The sequence below is a fragment of the Astatotilapia calliptera genome, chromosome 1 (assembly GCF_964374335.1).
Source record: "Astatotilapia calliptera chromosome 1, fAstCal68.1, whole genome shotgun sequence".
Classification (NCBI taxonomy): domain Eukaryota; kingdom Metazoa; phylum Chordata; class Actinopteri; order Cichliformes; family Cichlidae; genus Astatotilapia; species Astatotilapia calliptera.
The window spans coordinates 16,328,417-16,351,891 of record NC_137422.1 but is presented as its reverse complement, the minus strand read 5'-3'; the positions used below and the strand labels follow the sequence as shown (position 1 = coordinate 16,351,891).

At 37.3% G+C, this 23,475-nt stretch overlaps 1 protein-coding gene across 1 annotated transcript in view; it reads right to left on the bottom strand.

Moving 5' to 3' along the window:
- LOC113020887 (protein diaphanous homolog 3) overlaps positions 1 to 23,475 on the bottom strand; it is a 166,908-nt gene that overhangs the window by 141,298 nt on the left and 2,135 nt on the right. The window contains exons 3-10 of the mRNA XM_080290482.1: positions 20,906 to 20,938; positions 20,386 to 20,568; positions 19,977 to 20,081; positions 14,175 to 14,305; positions 3,872 to 3,946; positions 3,696 to 3,765; positions 2,143 to 2,279; positions 1,665 to 1,770 (exon numbers count right to left, since the gene is read on the bottom strand). Of these exons, the coding sequence (XP_080146608.1) occupies positions 1,665 to 1,770; positions 2,143 to 2,279; positions 3,696 to 3,765; positions 3,872 to 3,946; positions 14,175 to 14,305; positions 19,977 to 20,081; positions 20,386 to 20,568; positions 20,906 to 20,938 (840 nt within the window). The remainder of the gene's footprint in view (positions 1 to 1,664; positions 1,771 to 2,142; positions 2,280 to 3,695; positions 3,766 to 3,871; positions 3,947 to 14,174; positions 14,306 to 19,976; positions 20,082 to 20,385; positions 20,569 to 20,905; positions 20,939 to 23,475) is intronic.

The following is a 23,475-nucleotide window of genomic DNA, read 5'->3' as shown; positions in this document are numbered from 1 at the left end:
GTAATTACTTAGTTACTTAGTTACTTTTTAAAAACACGATTTACAACCTGAAGAGGTGATAAAGCGATAGATCTTTCAGCCCAATTCTACTTTTTCTACATAATCCATCATACAAAATGTAATCAAATGGAAAAGTCTCTTTTTTTAACTTGTTTTATCAGTTTTAATCTTTTAACTTTATGCATGAAGCAAAAATTTAATTATATGCACCATTCTCTGACTTGAATAAATTAGTTTAACATTTAAACCTATTTTCTACACATTCCAGCACATAAAATAAAATATTTTTTGTGTTTACACTCACTCTTTCAAATAGATGCAAGTAAAACACAGCAGAAAATAAATAAAGTCAAAGACTCAGCGGTCCTGTTGCTCTATTTTCACCTGTAAAGCAGGACTGCGGTAGGCGGAGGGTTACCCTGGTGCAGGTGTGCCGCGGTCAGTTGAAGAATCCGCGAGTTTCTCTGTGAGTTTCCCATTACGTCGTAGCTACTCGGAAGTTTAGGGGGGGTTTTTTCGCTGTAAAAAGAAGTTTTCTTCCCACGCACGATGGACGCTAATGTTTTTGTCACTTTTTATGGAATCAAACTCAAAGTAAGGTCAGTGCTCCCACGCTTTAAACGCTGCACGCTCATACTCTCTCCCACAATCGATATGTGATCCATTGTTGATCTGCACACAGCTGTTGTCACTAACGGCGCACTCGCTTACGTCACTGTCGCGAGACATTCTCGCAAAAAGATCACGGTTTTAGTAACGCAGTAACGCAGCGTTCATACGGGAAAGTAACTGTAATCTAATTACCGTTTTTGCAATAGTAATCCCTTACTTTACTCGTTACTTGAAAAAAGTAATCAGATTACAGTAACGCGTTACTGCCCATCTCTGTCTGGCACTGACGAGTTCATGAAAAACAGAATGAACAGACCTTTTTTTTTTTTTTAATTCTCATGTTGCACTTGCAAGTGGTGTTTTCTGTATTATTGCTGCTCAACATGTAGGTCTATTTGCCTCGAAAAACTAATTATATAGCATGAGATGTTTGTTTAACGATGGTGTTCACATCAAAATTGAAAATAAACAAAGTTGCTCACTTTTTTCATGCTGAAAAAACAGAACCTTCAAAAAATTTGAGAGGGCTTTATGTAGCATTGGTGTTTATTTACTGTAACTGATTCACCAAGATTTAATTCAACTCATCTTCATCTATAGAGCACCAAATTACAACAACAAACACATTGTTAATGCAAATGAACAATGACACTGTCTTTAATTGCAGCATGCCACTTGAGACATTTCACCCACATGAATATAGCAGCCATATTTTCCCCATAACAATTAATCAATTCTAAATAACATTAAAATACAAGCATTTTGCATATACTAAAAGATGAGAAATGTCTAGCTGCCTTTTTAGGCGTCACTGCGACTTGATCTGTGATTTGCAATTGGTTGACTGAAAATTAGTTGCAAATAAAAAATATGACAAAACAACAAAACAGGAATTTTATCAAACCTCACAGTGAATGTTTAAGTAACTGAGGGACCTTTGACTGGCTGTGATCTGTTGACATTGTCACGTTTTCACAGTTACTGTGTATGTAATATCAGTAAAATCTGCGGAAAACAAGGTGTCAGATGGTGGAAAAGTATTTTGCACTTACTTGTAATTGAACTGAGCGATCGCGTAGTCCTTGCACAATGGGACTGAACCTCTCAATGCCTCGCCATTCCCCCGCTGTGGTGATGGCTTCAAGGACCTTCTCCAAACTAAATGAGAACATAAAATGCATGACTGAACAGTTTGAGAGAGAAAAAAATGAAGCAATGCATTCATTTTTAGGGATTTAACCATACGCTCTTTCCTATATTGTATCCAAGGTTCCTTGGAGTGCGCGAGTGACTGAATTATAAGGTAAATTACAGTGCAGTCTTTCTCTTACTGCTCTGTTAAGTTTCGGCCTTTTTATGACATTTTAGCACCATTTATTACTGTGTGCCAGTATGATTTAAACTGATAATAAAGACATGATAGTTATCCACTTTACTATTTAAGTACAGCCTAATCTAATGGAAAAACATTGTGCTTTAACATTAGAAAAAGTCAGTCAGATAGAAATGTTGAGAGAATCAATGACATACATGTTCTCTTCTCCTACAATGCAGATGGCTGACAACAGCTTTACCACATCGGTCATCATTGCAGACTGGTTGGGATCAATGGCTCTTGCCAGTAAAGCAAGACTTTTCTCCTCCCCCAGAATTCGATCCAAGCCATACTGTAATGGAATCAAAACATTATTACCCAGACATGCTGCAATTTGCCCCATTTTTGTCAACAAAAATACAAATCCACATTAAACAACATAACCAAAGTTAAGCTCATCATATATTTTCGTGTACTTCAAATGTATCTAAATGATCAAATATTTGACTGAATAATGTGTCCTTTTTTTTCCTTTATAAAAAAAACAAACCCCAGAAAACTATGTCCTACATGTCAAAATTGATATCTAATTGCATCCACAAACACACATAAACTTAAAGTGACTTTGTAACACAATCTCTCCAATAAATCTACAATTTACCGGGGAGAAAGGTTTTCTTATTATATTTATTTTGTCAAAGGGCAATTTCACAGTGTGGTAACTTTTAGTATTACATTATTATGCCACTGGTGACAGAAGACAGAAAAATCAGACAAAGGCAGAAGAAGAAAAGGCTGTAGCGACAGCTGGCAGAGAACACCTGTCTTCTTGGCATTGTGGTTACCCCACATCCCAAGACACCTCTTTAGCCGCAGAAAGGTCTGGGCTAACACAGAGGCCTATGGGTTTTTGTTGGCGCCTGGCACTTATTGAGAAGCAGGATTATATCAGAACTTGCAGCACATTTTACACTGCATATCTTTCTCCATAGGGTTTTAGCTCTACATGGAAAGTTGCTGGGAGGGTTCTTATCCTCTCTGCAGCTACTGATAAACTATTAAGAAAAACAGCTGAAGCATTATGAATTATTAGTACTTGAGAAGTAAACATTTTAAATAGCTTTGGCCTGGGACATACAGGGTGGGCCATTTATATGGATACACCGTAATAAAATGGGAATGGTTGGTGATATTACAGTCCTGTTTGTGGCATATTAGTATTTATGAGGGTAAACTCCTCAAGATGGGTGGTGACCATGGTGGCCATTTAGAAGTCGGCCATCTTGGATACAACTTTTGTTTTTTCAATAGGAAGAGGGCCATGTGACACATCAAACTTATTGGTAATGTCACAAGAAAAACAATGGTGTGCTTGGTTTCAACGTAACTTTATTCTTTAGGGGTAGAGCTGAGGTAAAAATTGAGGTAAAGATCTAAGATGGGTGTGGCTGACTCATGAGTGCAGAGCAAAGAGCTCCAAAAGTAGCAAAGTTAGACAGCCAATGACCTCTTCCAATTTTACACCCCTGTCAGTCTTTTGTATTTTTAAGCATTTTTAAGTTCATATAAACTATTTTTGTGATATGAACATTACAGCTTAAAAGGCCATGTTTCAAAAACTATAGTGTCAGTGTAGAATCATAATATATGAATTAGATTAATTTAAAGAAACCTGATCTACAAAAACAGACTTTTTATACCCAGCAAATATCCATCAAACAAAATAAGTGAAATAATAAAATGAAATAAAATAAGCTATTGTCAATACCTTGTTGTTCATGAAGGCTTTGAGACACTGGATAACTTTATGTTGGTTCTTTTTGTCAATTTTCTCTTGGCTATTGAAACAAGACAGCAATAGGTTATTGTTTGCTATTAAACACTTAAAAGAATTAAATAATTATTGAGACCGGAACGAGTTTGAACATGAATGCATAAACTTACTGTTTCTTGAATAGCAACCTCTCCAAAATGTCTAGCAGCAGTCCAAGACCTTCATGCCCAAAGTTTTGCACCCAGCTGAAATAACAAACATGAAATCGATATCACAATAGTCCCAGACTGACAACTGACAACAATTTCATTCTCATCCACCAGGCAGAAAAACAGAACTCAGTACTTTGTGTTGAAGAGAAAGGCAGTAGAGGTAAACAAGATACTGTAAAAAATAATTAAATAAAAAGGTTGCACATGCATACACTGTTATCCTCTGCTGTGTCTGAAATACATGAACACAGTAAAAGCTATAAACACAAAATTAAGGGAAAGCCTGGCCCATTGAAACCCACAGAGTGGATCCAGTGACTTTTATACATTCGGCTAGAAGTGAGTAAAGGCAGACAGTGTGATTGATTGTCCCACCATTGTCCAACGTTCATGTGTGAAAATGTTTTCTACCCAAACAGGAGATTTAGGACTGACATGTCACACAGTGCTTTCTCCAATCATGAGAAAAAACACCAAATGAGAGAAAATCTTCTTCTCTCTCTTCAGCAGATTTTCAGAATCAATACCACAGCAGACTTTAGCATCTCCGATGGAGGAAAACTTTACTGAGAAACTTTTTTCCATGCCCCCTTCCCCACTTTTCTTCATTTCCATGTCAGCCTTCTGTATAAGAGTGCATGTATCTTATTAGGCACATATATGATTAGCAATTAAATCTGGTCTGCACCGGAAATACTAATCAGTTAATCATTAAATTCATTCAATTTCATTAATGCGCAATACCCAAATGCCTTGGTCTTATGTAGACTGTGGCAGAAGAGTATAACATAACTCTACTGGAACAATAATGTGGATCTGACCCTATAAAGACAAAAGGCAGATGGTAACACTGCTAACACAAATGCACATGACACAAGAACGTGACTGTAAAACCAGCAAAGACAATGAAGAAACTGTTCATTATTTTAGGTTCTATATTGATTGCTATCTAAGCGCTTTCTTCCTTTAACACCCGTATTGGATTTATTTTCTCCAATTTAGCCGACTATCAAATTAATGCAAAAAAAACTTCACGGAATAAAAACATTTTCTTGCTGCTCTTTATGTGAAAGCTGATTTTAGACACATCTTATGGAGAACGTACCTTTGATCCAATAGAATGCTGCCTGTGATTACAGAGTAATATTGAAAGCTTAGGACCAACGTATAATATAGATTTATTTTCCTTCTAAAGGGCAAATTCTTTCCAACCACTGAACTCAAGGAGCTATTCTTTAAAAAAAAGTGTGATGAAGAGTGACTCTACAAAGAGATTCACATGAATGAACATATTCTACCTTTATTCTACAACAGAGCTGTTTGGAATCAGATATCAGTAATAGTTTTGTTTCATATAAATAAGACAGAACAGTGTTATTAAGAAGTATTATGTTGCTTAATGTGGTGTTTACCTGGTTAACAGCATGAGAGAGAGGCGGATGTAACACTGGGGGTACCAGGAGGTGAGAAAGTGAAGGTAGATGAGTTTAAATACCTGAGGTCAACCATCCAAAGCAAAGAGATAAAGGAGAAGTGAAGAGTCAGGGCTGTCTTTGTGACAGAAGGAAGGCAGCAAGAGTAAAAGGGAAGGTTTACAAGATGGTAGTGGCCTGCTATGACGTATGGCTTGGAGACGGTGGCCATAACAAAAAGGGAGGAGGCCAAAGTGGAGGTGACAGAGCTGACCAGTGACCAGGATTGATATGATTAGAAATGAGTACATGAGAGAGGCAAGGCTGAGCTGGTTTGGGCATGTGCAAAGTAGGGATAGTTGATAGATTGTACAAAGGATGCTAAATGAGGAGCTGCCAGGCAGGATGAAAGATGAGAGACCACAGAAAAGCTTCATGCATGTAGTTAAGGAGGACATGCAGAGGACTGGTGTGACAGAGGAGGACGCTAAGGAGAGGGTGAGATTAAGGCAGATAATCCACTGTTGAGTACCCTAAAGGGTGCGGCTGAAAGAAGATGAAGAATTGTAAAGAGGCTGAATACTGGCCCAGGCTTTTGGTCTCCCCAGATCCAAACACCTTCTGTAGTCTCCTTCTCCACACTCGGGTTACCAGTACTTGCAAACCAAGGTACTCCAGCTTTAAGAATGAATACCATTGAACCAGAGGCATGAGCTAAATTGTAGACTGCCCCTCCCTCTTGTCTGAACCTGAATTCCATCTCTGAACATTAGCATTCACAGTTGTTGCTCTAATCACCACACTCTGTGCCTTCCAGCATCATATGTACATAAATTCTCAAGGTGGCAGGATAAAACGGGAAGCTGTTATCTAAATGCTTTATCTTGAAAAGAAGCAGGTTGTGTGTATGATTACATTTTTCTTCCATCTACTATTGTGTCTCTGAAGAACACTGATAAATGGCATTTTGTAATAAATAACCAATTTTAATGTTAATCCAAACAGATGGGAGATTAGTTATTGTTTTTCATTTGTTTGTTTTGATTTATTCAATGTAATCTACACCTGTCACAAAAATATGACAGGTAAACCCCATTCCAGTTTCTACATTAATAACTGAGCTTATAACAAACACCTTAGCTAAATCTATTAACAGGAAGCCCATCTGTTTGGGCGGTTTTGGGTTGTTTGTTTTTTTTTACAATTCCTCAAAATATGGAGGCACAAATGCATCAAAAGAAGCAGAATCCTCTTCTAATTGTTTGCACAATACTATGGCTACATCACAATGAATAGCCTGACAGGAGAAAGAAGGGGGGGGGGGGGAGACCAGCTGTCTGATTCCCAGCATGACTTCTGCAGTGTTTTAAAAAAGGTAAACAAAAACAAAATAATAGGGGCTTTTAATTCCCAACTTCATGCCATATACAGACATTTTCTGCATACATCTCCACTTGTATATATTATATATAGAGTGAGTGCACTAAAACATAGCCTTGTACCATCATTTACTACTATGAGAGCGTGTCAGGGTTAGATGGAAAGAGGCTGACAAAAACAGTGATGGCTTTACAGATGTAGATTTAAAAAAAAAAAAAGACTGCTGCCAAGGTAGATCAGAAAAAATGCTCTCAAGTTTCAGAGAGGAAAACAAGACTTATATTCTACATTGGTCCCTACCCAGTCAGTACTGTAGGATTTTGGTTATAGAGGTCTTAATAAGAGCTTTATTGAAATTCATAGCCCAGTGGCAACTGTATGCAAGTTTTTCATCATCAACAGTTCAGGCAGAGAGCAAAGAAGAACAATCAGATGATCTCAAGCAGGAATTACAGAGGAAACCAGGATACCTGCACTGTGAGGCTTTCCTGAAACAAATATGAAAGACATTTGTGGAGACATAAGTGAAAAATGGATACTGGTGGTAAGTCAGCTTTCAAAGGCTGTTTGATGTTTTTAGCTTTTAGACATTCTGAAGATCTCAGAGGCCTGAAAAAGAAAATGGAATAGCTTTCCAAAACGCCTGAAGAAGTCTTATTAAGAGCAAGAACAACCGGGCCGATGCAAAAGTTTATGTATGAGCATGACTGTGTGTCCTAACTGAAGGTCAGGGAAAGTTTGGATACAGCAAATAAAGCTGGACAGACTGCATTTTTTATTAAACATGTCTGTTAAATCATGCATTCACAGATCAAAACTCGTAGTCTTTAAAGTCACATTAAAGGCATGTTAACAGGCGCTCAGTGTTTTGGGTTTTGTTGTTTTATTTTTCAGAGACTGACCCAATCTGTTGTCAGTTTACTCATGGACAAGTTCAGACTTCGCTAACAAGGTCTGGATTTCCTCTTGCTGGTTCAGTTACCATTGTTGCCATCCTCAGTATTATTCAGCAGGTAGCTCACGGAACAATAAAGGTTCGCATCTCGTGGTTACTCCACCATCTCTGACTTTAACTGGCAAAAGTGTTTCTTTTCTGTTCTGGAGATCAGCTACGAGCTACAGGACCACTCAAAAAAAAAAAAAAGAAAAAAAAGGAACGAGCATTTCTTACATCATTTTGTGAATACACTGGCTCCCATGACCTCTTTTCCAACACCACAATCACTTTGCCAGAAATTCAGTCCAATGAGATAGATAGATATATATATATATATATATATATATATAGATATAGATATAGATATATAGATATATATATATAGATATAGATATAGATATATAGATATATATATATATATATATAGATATATAGATATATATATAGATATATAGATATATATATATATATATATATAGATATATAGATATATATATAGATATATATATATATATATAGATATATAGATATATAGATATATATATATATATATATATAGAGAGAGAGAGAGAGAGAGAGAGAGAGAGAGATAGAGATAGAGAGATAGAGAGATAGAGAGATAGAGATAGAAATATATGATATATCTATCTATGTATATGTGTGTGAGTGCACGCATGTTATGTCACAGACAGATTCTTGTTTTGTACTCCACATGCTGTCTGCCTAGACTCTAAAATGATTAAAGTATTTTATATTCTGTTCTGTCTGCTCATCTAGCATTCTCTGGCAGCACTTGGGTTTCATTGGTTCCTAACATCTGGCACCCTCCCACATCCCAAATGAGAAAACTTCAATCACACTCTCTGCCTGAATGTGTTTGGAGAAGTGCTGTGCAAAAATTATCTAAAAAAAGAAAGGAGAAACTTTTTCTTTCTTAGTGAAGACACATACCTGGTAACATTTTATGTTATTAGTAATTCATAATGACACACATGGGGCATAGTTATCTACATCTAAGATATAATGCCACAATATTTCGATACTGTGAAAATACTCATTTGTGTTCCAAATACACAAATATGTATTGTGGGGATGGGAAGAATACGTTTTCCCTAAGTACAAGGCATGTAGAGCCCAAGTGTTTCAAACATTTTTGGTGGATTTCCAAAGCTCTGGGGTCCGTTCTTCGTACCTCGCTAAGTAAGTTAGCTGGATTTGATTGTTGACGATTTCGCCTGATCTTGGATCGTTCGGTTCTCCGAAGCTCATCCGGGACTTGCTGTCATAGCAACATATCCGTAAGCGTAAACCTGCTCGGGAGCAGGTTTACTTTATGTAAACAAGATTAGCTCGCGGCCACGCAGGTATGTCCGCGTCATTTATACGAAAGCAACAGCGATATTTTTCCACTGTTTCACCATAAATAAATATTATCAATGTAACTAAAGATAATGCAGCACCTGATCCTTTTATTGATTTCACACAGATACATACAGGTCATTTCCTAAAAAAAGGGAAATGTACTATTAATCATTCTATTACATGTATTTGATTATTACAGATGTAATTCATATTTCAGAGTAGTAATTGCAAATTACTTCGTGTAATCAAGATGAGAGACCACGGCTATAAAAGCGAAGGGGGATTTGGGAAGTCTGTCGCAGCCATATCCTGTCCGTATACGTGAGCAACCCATTGCGGAAGGTGCAAGATTGATAAGGAGAGTTTTCAGAATTCAGCGTATATTGCGGGACAGACAGGATCCTTTAGCTCAGCGCGATAGTGTGCTCATTGAGAGATATCGATATTCCCGTGAGGGTATTATTTACTTAACCAACTTGTTGACGAGGGGGTGCAGGACCACCACCTGTCTTTTTTTGCTCTGCCCTTTTCTTGGTTGCTGTTATAAACAAACAGATTATTTCAGGGTCTCTTTTCAAGAGACTAAAAGCAATATAAGTGATAAATATTACCATTCTGTAGAATATTCTTATATTTCACTTTTACTTGTTCCCATGTTCTAGTGGGTCCTGTCGTGGCTCTAATGTGAAAGAGGATATAATGTAATATAATATAATAAATTTACCCTACCGCCTACTGGTGTTGGCCAGAGGGGCCGATGGCGTGATATGGCAGCCTGGCTTCTGCCAGTCTGCCCCAGGGCAGCTGTGGCTACAACTGTAGCTTGCCTCCACCAGTGTGTGAATGTGAGAGTGACTGAATAGTGGCATTGTAAAGCGCTTTGGGTGCCTTGAAAAGCGCTATATAAATCCACTCCATTATTATTATTATTATTATTATTAAATTACTTACGAGTTTAATTTGTCAGCAACTTTCTGCCAGCCCTCTGTCCTTGCTTTTGCAGCCTTTGCAGTGTTCCCTTGCGTTTTAATTAAACTCTGAAACTCCTGAAATCCCTCAATCAAGGGTTCTTCCTCTGCTGCCGAAAAATACCGAGCGCGCTCCTTCGACATTTTCGCTGACCAAAGGGTTGCCGATCAATGTTTCTACTATCGATGCGTAGCCCCTGTTAAGCCACCCAGTTAGCTCACATTACTTCATCCAGCTATACTAATCGTCAACAACAGGTGTGTTCGAAGAACCGGAATAGCGAGCTCAAAGTTAGCGCGATTATTTGATCTTGGATGTAGTAAGCGAGGTACGAAGAACGGACCCCTGGTTTGCATCTCCCTTGTCAACAGATACCTGCACTCCAACGTGCCAAATCCAATTCAGCCGGTATGTATTGTGCTAAATGTAACACATGCCATATAACAACCGGAAGACGGCTCCCTACATATTTCACCTACAGGAGCTGTCCAGCCATGGAAACCCACACCATGAAGCTCTCACTGCAGTGTTTGTGCTTATGTTAATGTCAGAAAAGGTCCAGATCTCTGCAATCACCGAGTGATGGTGACTTTTTATACCCCTCGGCACTTAGCGACCCACTATGTACCTTTATGTGGTCTGCCATTTCGTGATGGAGCTTCTGTTGTTCTCAAATACTTCCACTGCAATAATGGAATCTTATTACAGTCTCACACTAATTCAGTCAGCTCTTTAGAATGAACCATTCTTTCACAAATGTTTGTAAAGGCAGACTGCATGGCTAGTTGCTTGATTTTATCACCTGTGGCAACAGGACTGAAAACACCCGAATTTAAAAAGGCATAGGGTCCGGTACTTTTGTCCATGTAGTGTATGTAGGTTCGCATACATTGGTGCCAAAATACAGCTATGTTTCTGACTTTAAAAAAAAAAGAGCTACATCATTTGCTTTGATTTTTTTTTTTAAATATACAATCACGAGCAATAAAAATGAGCTCCACGTGTTTATCTGAATAATAATGATAATTATATTATTACAAAATTATAATTTTGAATTTTATGGAAGATTTAATTGCAGAGGTGAACTCTAAAACCTCTGAAAAAGCTGGGACCTACTGATCAGTTCGCTCTATTTTTTCTTGAGTAGCAGCTCTCCAAGTGTGATTTTTCCATTTTCTATTTGATATTTACACGTAGCACTGAGGATTTATTAACGCTCACTGATTACAGCCTTACTGTAATCACAGCACACCATTATCAGATGCAAAAGAAGCACAGCAATATTTAACTGAGGGGTATCATTTCCAGAAAGACATGAAAAAGGAATAAGGGAAAAAGCATTGAAAAAAGAAAACAAATTAATCATCCCTCTCTGTGGGAAACAAAAACAGTCATAAATCAAAGAGAAAAATGAGGCACCTTATCTGGCTAACTTCACAGCTAAGGTAGCTTGACTTCTAACGCAGTCTCAGGAGAATGGCTACAAGGTTCCCAGGCAGTGCAGCACAGTGTTGCACTCTGCTTAGGCGGTTATGAACCAGATATAAAAAATTAACTTTAAAATGTCCTGTTCATAGCACGTTAACTGACTACAGGAGGGCTCTCTAGGGACAGAAGGCGGAGGCTAAAATTGCAGCAATGTGGAACATCTGCAATACAAAAAGGGGTCATTTCACAGAGTGGGCAATGAATGACATTGTTCTCACTGACAACTAAGAATACAGTACTCCTAAAACATAGATCATAAATAAATGCAACATAGATTATAAATGAGGATGAGCTAAACATTGAATTACCAGTCCCTAAAATACAGTCTGTTTTAAAACCACTGCAAACTACAACCTCAATAAAAACCATTAAGCTGCTGCATATGGAAGTACAATTAACTAATGACACAGGTAAGGCATTCTTACCTTTAGGTGTCTCCACTGCAAACCATCTGCCCACATCTCATTCTATCCCTAGTATCCTCCTCTGTCATATCAACCATCTGCATGTCCTCCTTCACTACATCCAACACTCTCTGTGGCCCTGGCAGCTCCATCTTCAACATCCTTTATCCAATATATCCACGATTGTTTCTCTGTACGTGTGCAAACCATCTCAGCCTTGCTTTTCTTACTTTGCATAACTATTTTTATGTGTATAATCAGTTTGCATATTTTGACATGTTGTTCATGGGTAGTTGTATATGACAGGAAGAGCATTCAAGGTTTCTTTTCACATTGTTGCTAAACTTTACTATATAGCTAAACTGAGAAAAAAAAAACAAAAAAAAAACTGAGCACTTAAACCTGAAGGTCAGTTTTAATAAAAAATGAAAAACCAATTTCCACTTGTTTGTCAGATCCATTTATCAAATCCATTTAATACAATTGCATTTTGTAGCTTTGCTGGTCCTGTGGTCTAGCACTGTGGCCTTCCTTTTTTTTAAAAAAAAAAAAAAAAAAAAGGAGGGGGGGGGGGGGGGGCTGCGGTGGATACAGTAAAGGAGTCGAGAATCACACTGTGAGACTGTAAAAGTGCCAAATTAGTACCAAATTAACTCAGCTTGCATGCTCTAGCACAGCGAGAATGATCAGGAAGCATAAAAGTCTTATAACCTATACTAGTAAGATAACCCTTATATTATGAAAATGTGTAAGCTGTTTGCTTCAGTGCAGAGGGGGAAGGAAAAAAACCCACTGATCAACATCCAAACCAATGTTTTCAGCTTAGGTAGAGTTCTGATGAAACCAGACGGTGTTATTTTACAAAAGACTGACAGTCTGTCATCATGAGTGGTGACTTCATTCAGTATCTGTGCTGACCATTCAAACCACAAAGCAGTGTCCGATCGTTGGAATCAAAGTTTTAACATCATTACAGAGTACATAAAGTACCTATCAGTGCAGTCTAACACAGTTTTGAAGTGAGGTTTAGTCATAGAGCCACATTAGCATTGTGACTGGCACATAAGTTACACCATAGCTACATTACCCACACACTTTTCTTTCCAAGCTCCTTAGACTACGATGACCTGGATGACTGAGAACCTTCACAGACATACCCACATTTATTATAGTCACCTAGATCAATATTGATACAAAATTTACAGTTTAATCACTCTTCTTTAACAAAACAAAAACTGCTAAAAGGCAGTATTGATTGCTAGGCTGTAAGACTCATTTCTGCCATCAGATTAACCTTACAAATAGAGAAAACTATGCTCAAAGTTAACATGAAACTAAAAAAAATATTATTACCAATATAAGATGTAAATATGAACACAAACTGAACACTGAATGATGCTGATGCTACTGCTTCAGTTCAAAATATGGTGCATGGTCTAGAGGACAAGATTAAGAAAGACTGCTAAAAATGTCATTGTCACAGAAAATGCCTGTGAAAGAGAAATGAGAGTGAAAGAGCCCTCTCATTGCAACAGTAACTAAATAAACTGAAGTAATTAAGCACCTTCTGGCAGCAACCTTCCAACAAATGTTTTTGCATTTAATACACATTTATTTTCCCAAAACATATATAAATAGAGTTCATCTTAGTATTTATCTGATTACTATAAATATGGAATGAGAATACTCAAAAATATGAGAAGACAGACACTGGTTAAATAACCTGATCAAACCTAATGTGTGGCACCTAAACCTTCAAGAAATCTTGTTTTTTTTTTGTTTACTTTTTCCACAAACAGTTTAGGTAGCTGAGGGCAGTAATACTTATAATGCAAGCAGGCAACTTTCTACAAGATGCTGGCGTGCAACCAGACAGGAGTGACACATGACAGGTCAGTATTGAGCTGGTCTTAGTTGTTTGTTTGCTTTTAGCGCTTCAAAGATGCAATAAAGCATCAACCATCACAACATGTCAGTGTGTTAGCAACAATACTGACTGGACATTTTATAACTGACACCTGCCATTATGACAGCAAAACACTTAAACTTGCACGCCAAAAAAAAAAAAAAAAAAAAACAAAACAAAAAAAAAAAAACACAAAAACATGATTAGATTAATATGAACTAAATGTGAAGTAATAGAACTTACAGAGGAGAAAATAAGAGACAGAAATACTACATAAAGAAAGGTATATAGTCTGGTGTCCCCGTATAGTGTACTGTCAAATAATAAACTACCAGCGACAAGAGAGGGGAATTAAACCTAAAGAGGGCAAGTCCACTTTTAGTGTCAGAATCTTGTACCATACCTGACGGGGTTGCTGGTAAGGGACACTCGCAGTGAGTCTAGACAGGAAAACAGACGTTCATCCATGACCCCTGACTTCAGCTCACTAAGGAATTCCTGGGGAGAAATCTGATGGCTGCTTCTCAAGTTGCCCTGTAAAATGAAAAGAAAGGAAGAAGAAATCTCTCAAATACAGCCTTGCAAATTCTGCCAAGTAAAAATAAAAAGTTTGTTTGTTTTTGTTTAAATTGCCCAGTTTTTCCTGACTTTTGACCAATCCTAAAGCACTTAGCTTTATTCCCATGCTTGCTCATTTTAATGTACCTCTAAAAAGTTCCCACTTTATACACACACATACACACCTTACATGTCCATACACATTTCTAGTCTAAGGTATTTCTGAATGGAAATGTTTTAAAATGTATAAAATTTCAAAACTATCAACAACACAACAAGCAAAATTACTGAAAAAGACCTTAATTATTAACTTTATATATTTAGAATGCATGAACCTGGGGGGGGGGGGGTAGCTATACCAAGAATTTCCTTTTCATTCCCTGACAAGACACTAGGGTTACTACTGAGTAAGACTTACTACTGCTTTTGTGTGGGTGGGTGGTAAAGACTTGAAGCTAAACTTACTTTTTGTAATGTTCTTGATTGATCAAAGACCTCAGATATCACCATCTATCACTATCTGAAGGAATATATAATCCCTAATCCCGAACAGGCTGGCAAAAAAAAAAAATGAAAAATGAAAAAAGAAATATATCCAGTCTGTTTCTCACCTCACACCTCTTCTATAAAGCCCTACTCTATAGAAATATATACAGAAAGGCCTCTAATCTGAAAAACAATACAAATATATTTACTTTTCAAAACTTCAGTGATAAAACCTGTCATTTTTATTCAAAGAATGTATCGTATAGCAGCAAACAGTCTTATAGCCCAATAAATAGAAGCTTGTTACATATATAGAAAAGTCAAAGGTGTACAAGCTTTTGAAATGGCAGCCAGAAAAGTATAGCTTTAGCTCATGTGATACTGATTGTTGAGTAGCTTGTTGTCCTGATTGAACTCCGGGAAAACATTTTATTTGGCATGTGTTCCATGTTCAATTGGACTTCACAACATGGCTCATGCTCATCACCACAAAACACATCAAAGCACTCCACTCATTTCAGATAGCAGTCCTATGAAACTATCACTCGCACAACATCAGAACCCTCCAGTGTTGTTACCACGGCTAAAACATGTCATTTCTGCTCCGCTTACAAATTGGTTCTTGATTGCAAGCATCATCAGCTTAGTCCAACTCCCACTTTGTATGTCTCTTGCTCGGTGCTGAGTTAAGTCGAATGGTGGTGGCAATTTCACAAAAACAAACCACTGCCTGGCTGCACAACAGACCATCAAGGATACAGAAAGTGTCTGCCTCCCTCTCTTTTCCTCTTCAAGCCCAATGATCAACTGCCTCTCCCATCCTGGTGAGAAATGATGATGACTAGGCGGTTTGTTTTTCAGGATCTCTTGGGCTTTCAGCAGCAAGAGGAAAGTATGATTGCTGCTCTTGGTAGAAACAGGCCCGGGTCCTTCTGGTGTTTCTTATCAAAGGAACATTCGTGGCACCCTGTTTGCCCAGTGACAGCAAGTCCATCCACATAACATGGATAGACTCCAGATGCATTAAAAGCTTCATATGTTAAAATGTGCACTTGGAGCTTAATGCATGATTTTCTTTTAATAATCATTTCAACTGAGGTTATAGCCAAAATGGACCAGTGAGTCACTGTTTAGTGTTTTTTTAATACTGCCTGATTAGAGTTCTAAGGTTGGTCAGGGATGTACTCCACTCTTGAAACCTTCACAGAAAATACATTTTGGAAGACACCCCCCTGAATTTCAAAGAGACTTGACCCAAAGCTAGTGTGTACAGGAGAAAGATGATGTGCACTCATAATGTACCATTTATGCGAGCATTGTATTAACATACAATAGACCACGGGTGTCAAAGACATTTTAGTTAAAAGGCCACATACTTCAATTTGATCTTGAAGTGAGACCAGACCAGTTTATTAAAAAAAATGAAAAAGCGTAATAACATACCCTTCCTTTAATGTAGAAGCACAGGTAAGGTCTGAAAATGTTAATGAACCATTCATTTACAAAACTTTTACACAAAAGCCTAAGATGTCATATTAAATATGCACTACAGATGGGAGTGAGACTATGCACAAAATTTTGGAGCTAAACTCATTTATCTTTACACGTCATTATTAAAACAGCCTGATAAGATCTGCATATACTTTCTGTACACATTCACTCCATGGTAGTAATACTCTGACCACTTCACCTTGAACAGCAGTGCGATTTATTAAACTATTTAAGATATAACAAATTCCCTGGAATTTTCACACTTTGCATGGGTAGGTGGTATAGCTTCAAAATTATATCACAATATTTCAAGAAAATTTGCAATAATCATATTTCAGACGAAAGGAAAAAAGATAGCGGGTAGCAACATTTATTAATTCAAGTAAATGAACAGCATTTTCTATCCACCTTTGCCAATGAGCTACTGTCACTGATGAGACACAATCTAAATCAAAGTGTTAATCTACTGAAACAACTTTCCAGCAGCAGAAGCATCGTAGTGCAATATTAGTGGCACACAGCATTATATCAAATGACATAGTAAAAAAGCAAATGTAAGCACTAACATAGTGCAGCCCAAGTAGCGTACACGTATAGCATGACTGCTTAAAACTTTAATTTAACACTACAGTAACGGCAAATTATTCATGTAACTCTGTAGGAACTTCACAATACTGTCAGATAAGAAAACTGAAAAAGAGTTTCGACCTGGGGTGTTTGTGTTATTTTGGGTCAAGTTTTCTAACCAGCTGCTTAATATCTTGCTTTACCACTGTGCAACAACAACAATAATAATAATTTCCACCCAAGCTTGGCACTCCCTGTCATTAAGGAGTGCAACTAGCGAGCGGAAGCATCAGTTCTTGGTTGAGTAATTTGTTTACTTTAGGGTTGCACCAGTTGCCAATATAAAATGGTGAAACAAATTTGTGTTGTTTCTACCTTTAGCACAATTGTTTTAAAATTTGCAAAGTGTTTGCATTGCTCTTTACTGAAGGTTGTTGACTAGCTGCTTATTTTTGTTAACGGTATTAAGTTGTTAGCAGAGACGGACATGCTAACATGCTCTCAGACAAACCATGACTCACAACTTCTAGGAATACAATATGGCAAAGCCCTACTGCACATGGACCCATTAGTAGGTCAATTCTAGCCCCCGCCTGCATGCAGTAGACTTTTGTGTGCTAAATCAGCGGTCCCCAACCTTTTTTGCGCCACGGACCGGTTTATGCCCAACAATATTTTCACGGACCGGCCTTTAAGGTGACGCGGATAAATACAACAAAATAAAACCAGTACCGGTACCGAAAAAAAGATTTATTCATAACATACGTGAAAAGACCCAGGAAAACCGAGTTAACGATAAAAGTCATAACAAAATAACGCTGAAAACCGATAAAAACCCTGAAAACCATACATTTCAATTCTCACGGCCCGGTACCAAACGACTCACGGACCGGTACCGGTCCGAGGCCCAGGGGTTGGGGACCGCTGTGCTAAACCATGTGCTATATTTTCAAATTAGAAACAATACACATGGATTTTGGATAAACCCTTTTACACAGATTCTGACCATTTGACAGGTCTTAACATAAATTTTCCCCATGCTCAGCTTCAGTTGATCGAGGAGTCATATTTTTGAAGATTCTTTGAAAGCAATTTAAGGCAAGGCAAAACTCAATTTCCTGCACAGCAGGGGCATTGCACATAAATCAAAACACAATGTCAAAGGTCAGCAATTATTTTTTGTGACAACATACAAGGAAATTGTTTCTCTCCAAGGCCATCTCCAAATTCACAGACTAAAAAAGGAAGTGGCATACATCGGTTTAAAAATTAAAGGTCAATTGGCAAAACAGCAACATGACTGAGAAGGTCACATTGTTGTTGTTATTTTGATGGCACCTTAAACAAGCAAAAGCAAAACAAGAAAACTTCAAGTTCCTTTGTGTAAAAAGTAAAAACATTTTTGTTGATATATACTTCACCTTGCTTAGTGTTTTAAACTCAGTGACACCACATTTCCTCAGAAATGTTGACCTTTTTCTCAGAACTTCTCTCCAAAAACACATAATGAACCACTTCTTAAATGCAGAGTATTATAAATCTGCTCTCTTAAAGAAATTAATTTCACTGTTTTTTGGTTGGTGCCCACATTTTTTTACCATGCAGGTATGAAAGGTAACAAATGCAGGCCAGTCACCATGGTAACTAGAGACAAGGATAGACAGCCTAAGGCAAACTTGAAGGGATGTCTGGTTATAACAAATATAATAAATTTCTTACTTGGATGTAAGAAATTTGGACTTGGACTTATTTCATACTTCTTTGCAACACATGATGGCAACTTAACCAGAAATCTGTAGCTATCAAATACGAATAGGCCTTACTGTTCACAATGTCAATTATTTGTTTTTTTTTCCCCCCCTACCCATTTCTTCAGCTAATACATTAACTTTTAAGAAGTGCAAAAGACAAGTACAATGTCTGGATACCAGGAAGTTCTTTTTTTAGCCTTTTCATGTAAGAAAAATGATATATCGATGCTTTACAATGACTTGTGGAAGCTTAAAATATTTATATTCTTTAATATCCTGTACCTCATACTGTATGCTACATACTGTGATCCATCAACAATAATATGACTGTCACAGAAATAACTTGTTTTCCTATTTCCCAGTCACTCTTTATTACCTGCAGTAAATGTTTGCTATAATCATAAAATAAAATGAATCCACCTCCATGTCTGGGCCAAAAAACAAAAACACAACAAGAATAATGCAGATATGCAAAGAGCTAATTCACCTCTGCTGCTCACTCAACAGAGTGCGTGCCTATGTGGAAAGCGAGACGTTGCACTTCTCTTCAAAGATTTTTGACAATGTATTTTTGGTCTTAAGTGGTATAAAAAAAATAAATAAATACATTTCATTTTGTTGTTTGTTCACAACAACAATGTTAACTTAAGTGTCATGATAACTGCTGTGAGTGAGAGAGATGCTGAGTACTCAAGGCAAGTATATCCTTCTACATTTAAAGAACACAATTAAACAGGTGCCGAAAACTGAAAACCAGTGAACAAGTATTCTAATATTTAGCCCTAAAATTCAAGCTACATTCACCCGCACCATTTAAAGCGGGATTTTCCACTTTTGTTCTTAAAAGATTTCCATCCACATAAAAATGCAAAAAATATATGTCACATGCTGTCAAAAGTGTTGGTCATATACCTCTAACTGCAGAAAAGCTGGCCAATCAAAGGTCTATAAACAATATCATGGGTCATAGTCTTCTGTTTAAAAAGGAGATAAATGCACGCACATGTGATGTTGCGTGACACAGTCATTTTCCAAGTTCAAATTTGATACAGAAACAGTTTCAAAAGCTTCATTTTCTGTGACTTCAAACTCCAAAAAGGCCAAAACGCACAGAAAAAGTGATGTTTACCAAAACACGTGTGGATGGTACCTCACAAACCAAAACTCAACCAGTTACCTTCCACTCAAAAAAGTTAGAAAGTATGAAACTCAAACTTCTTCAGGCTGCTAGACACTGCTAATTAAAAGCATCAGCAACACGTTTCAATGCAAACATTCAACCACATAAATATAAAATGTCAGTTAATTTAAACTCAAAATAGGTGAAATATTTTAAATATTTAAAAACTTACAGTTTTAGAGGCAGTTGATATATACTGAATGACCATTTCTTTCTTTGTGTTGAGGTCTTTTTCTCTCAAAGGAGTCTTTTTGTCCTCATTCAAGTTCATGTCTTCCTAAAAAAGAAAAGAGAAAAAAAAACTACAACATTACCGTGGCCAAAATTTGATGTTGTTTTTGAATGCATAACTGACTCTGGAAGACATTAGCATTCTGCACTGTTTCTAGCGTCAGCAACCAAATATCAGCTGCTTTGTGGCCATGATCATAAAATTACTGAACTAAAATGAAAGTTTGAAAAATATCATCACTTGTGTTAAATTGATTATTTGTCTTTTTGAATATCTTTATCACTTAGTCCCTGGTAGCACTTTTTTTTTAATGAAATGTGAAAATGTTGTACAAAAAGTAAGAACACACCATCATCTTTTCAAAAAGAGCCAAGATCTCCTTTTCTGAGTTTATCTTTGACGATAGTTCCTCAAAATGATGTGAGGTGGAGGATGAAGAACTGGACCAGTCGTTTGCATTGTGCTTAGATTGTGTCAAGGGTGGGCGCTCCTTTTTACTACCGGGAATCCGAATACTGGCGAATCTGTCCAGCTGTAGAAAGAAAGAAAGCACAATTAAAAATAGAAAAAAATACTCCAGACTTGGAGTCAAGTTTAGATGATTATGAGCACATTTAAATGGTTAGTAGTCAAGCAGAATAAAAAAAACAGTTATTAATAAACTAGAATGCAATGCTAGTAATATGAAACAAACTACAAACAAGAAGTCTGTCCTATGATGTTAATGGCTCCAATGCCTGACTGTTTTGGTTTTGTTAATGATGCTCAAAATAAGCAGAAGCAGTGACCTCAAGTAAGGTGACGTTAGATGTTGCAGAGATCGATGACACAAAGCACACACAGAAGCATATCAGTTTGTCAAAGCTTACCACATCATCTGTGATGTTTCTAAAGGGTAAGTGCTATAAGTGGGGAGCAAAAAGAAACAAATCAGGATACACAAAGCAAAAGCACCAAATATTCTAACAAACACTTCTGGAGCACATTTTTACATTCAGGCTTCAAGAATTTGCTTCATTTCAGTTAAACATTTGTGCCCCATTCTTTGCAGCATACAGCATAATCTAAAAAGAATAGAGACAGTGAAATGTCTGTATTGATTTGTCCCTACTCTGTTACACTTATTTTGACATTCAAAGAGTTACAATGGCGTTTTACATTCACATTCAATTTTTTAAAAAATGCTTCTTTAAATGGAGTGGACTGTACGACTCTGCAAAACATCAACACCAGTCCAACAACTGGCAGGGAGGTCTGCATACTCATGCACATAATAGAAGTTTCTGTTTAATGTTGTTTAACTGTTGTGTCCTTGAGCAAGACACTTCAACCGTTGGCTACTGGTGGTGGTCAGAGGGCCTGGCAGCGCCAGTGTCCGGCACCCTCGCCTCTGTCAGTGGCAGCTGTGGGCAGCTGTGGCTACAATGTAGCTTGCCATCACCAGTGTGTGAATGGGTGAATGAATGTAGCGTAAAGCGCTTTGGGGTCCTTAGGGACTAAGTAAAGCACTATACAAATACAGGCCATTTACCATTTAATGAATGATCCAAAAATATCAGAAAGATGCACTTATTTCTTCTGTCAATTAAATCAGCAAAGACTCGCTGCCTTTAATAGAACTGGCCTGACTATGTGTTTTCCTTCCCAAATGTCCATGGTGTGCCAGATATACAGCTGATTTAAATAAATTTATTTATTTATTATAGCACATGTCCCAGAAACTTGCATCACCAAGTACCAAACATGACATTTTTGACAAAGTTGCCTCTAGGCAAAACTGTTTACCATTTGCCAGTGTTAGAATATTTGCATGTGTGTGGGTTATTAATTTTGGCAGGACTTTTTTGTTGTTATCAAGTTTTTACATGGTCACCATATAAAACAACATTTCTATCACAAATTAACTGCTACATGGAGCCTGACCAATACAAATTTTAAGACCTATTCCAAAACAGATATTTAACTATTTAAAAATTCAATATACTGTTGTTGTTTTTTCTTTCAGCTACACAAAACCGATTTCCTTAACACATGTTACATGTAGTCATCTATGAGGTCTTTCTCAAAAATATTATTTTCCAATTTAATTAAATAACAACGGTAATGACTTTATCATTTTAGTTCTACCTCTGCTGGAATATGATAGGAACTGGCCAAAAAGCCACACAACAAAATAACTACCAATTAAAAACTATATAAAGGACATTTTTGTGATGAAAGAAGAACTTGCCAAACACGGTAATTACTGATAAAGTAAAATTCATTATGGCCACAGCAATTCCAGTCCTTCAGTTAGTCCATTTGGGGAAAAGAAAAAAAAAGGGCAAAAAGGCATCTCACAACTACATTAACACACTGATCTGACATGTTTCCACCAGATATAAAGTGCTTTTTGAACAATCTTTGGGAGAGTACGCACTATGGATATAGCACATTTACCAGCAGACAAACATTTCAGTTAACTCATTAAGAAAACTAACATCCTGCATTACAGCTGTGGCAGAGGAGATGGTGGTGACCTCTGCTTTCAAGAGGCAAAAGCAAAGGTCACGAGAAGCTGTAAAAGAAAGCCCACTAATGCAAGCTGCAGTTTTTCAATACTCTTTTTTTTTTTTTTTTTTAAATACACAAAGATGGAGAAATCTCAAGAAATCCAGATGTTATTCTGACAAGAAGGTGAATCAAGAATAAAACCAGCATGTTTGGGGTGTTATATATAGATGGGGGTGGTATACATTGCTCCCCTTACCATGAGGCATTCAAAAAATGTTGGAGATCCTAGTAAAGCAGGCGTTGGCTTTAAGATGACTTTTGTTTCCACAGCAACAACTCATTCCTTAGGCTTTGTGATACTGCCTCTATTGAAACTGGATGTCATCGAAAAATTCACTAACATGTAGTTAACTCTATCAACTGAAGAAAACCTCGCTTCTTTGGTATTTCCTCTTTAAAAGAAGAGGCAGGCACTCCTAATTTAAAGATCCTGTGAAAGCAACTTGGTGTCTCTCATCCAGACAGACACTAACACTCAGGGATTACTTTGTGTCGGATCATGCCGGAACTGCACCCTCCCTGTGTTGCAGATCCTCCTAACTTACAAATTAGGCACTGAAACACTCTTCTAAAAATTACCACCTGAGCGGAGTCACAGCAAAGACATCAAAAGGCCTCATTCCATGTGAGATGAAGTCCACTGAGATTTTACTATGCTATATGCTGCACATTTTCAATGAGCAAAGTTACTTATGGAACAAAGAGTTTGGCTTAAACAGAAATTATAAAGTTGTCTTAACATTTTTTAGCAGACTAGCCAATAAAATAAAAGCCTTCTAAATTAATCTCAGAAAGGTGTCCAACACTTGACTGGACATCTTTGTTTACGCCAAACACCTCTGGTTGATGGAAGGAAGATTTGCTGAGAGTTCTTGGTCCCATCTGG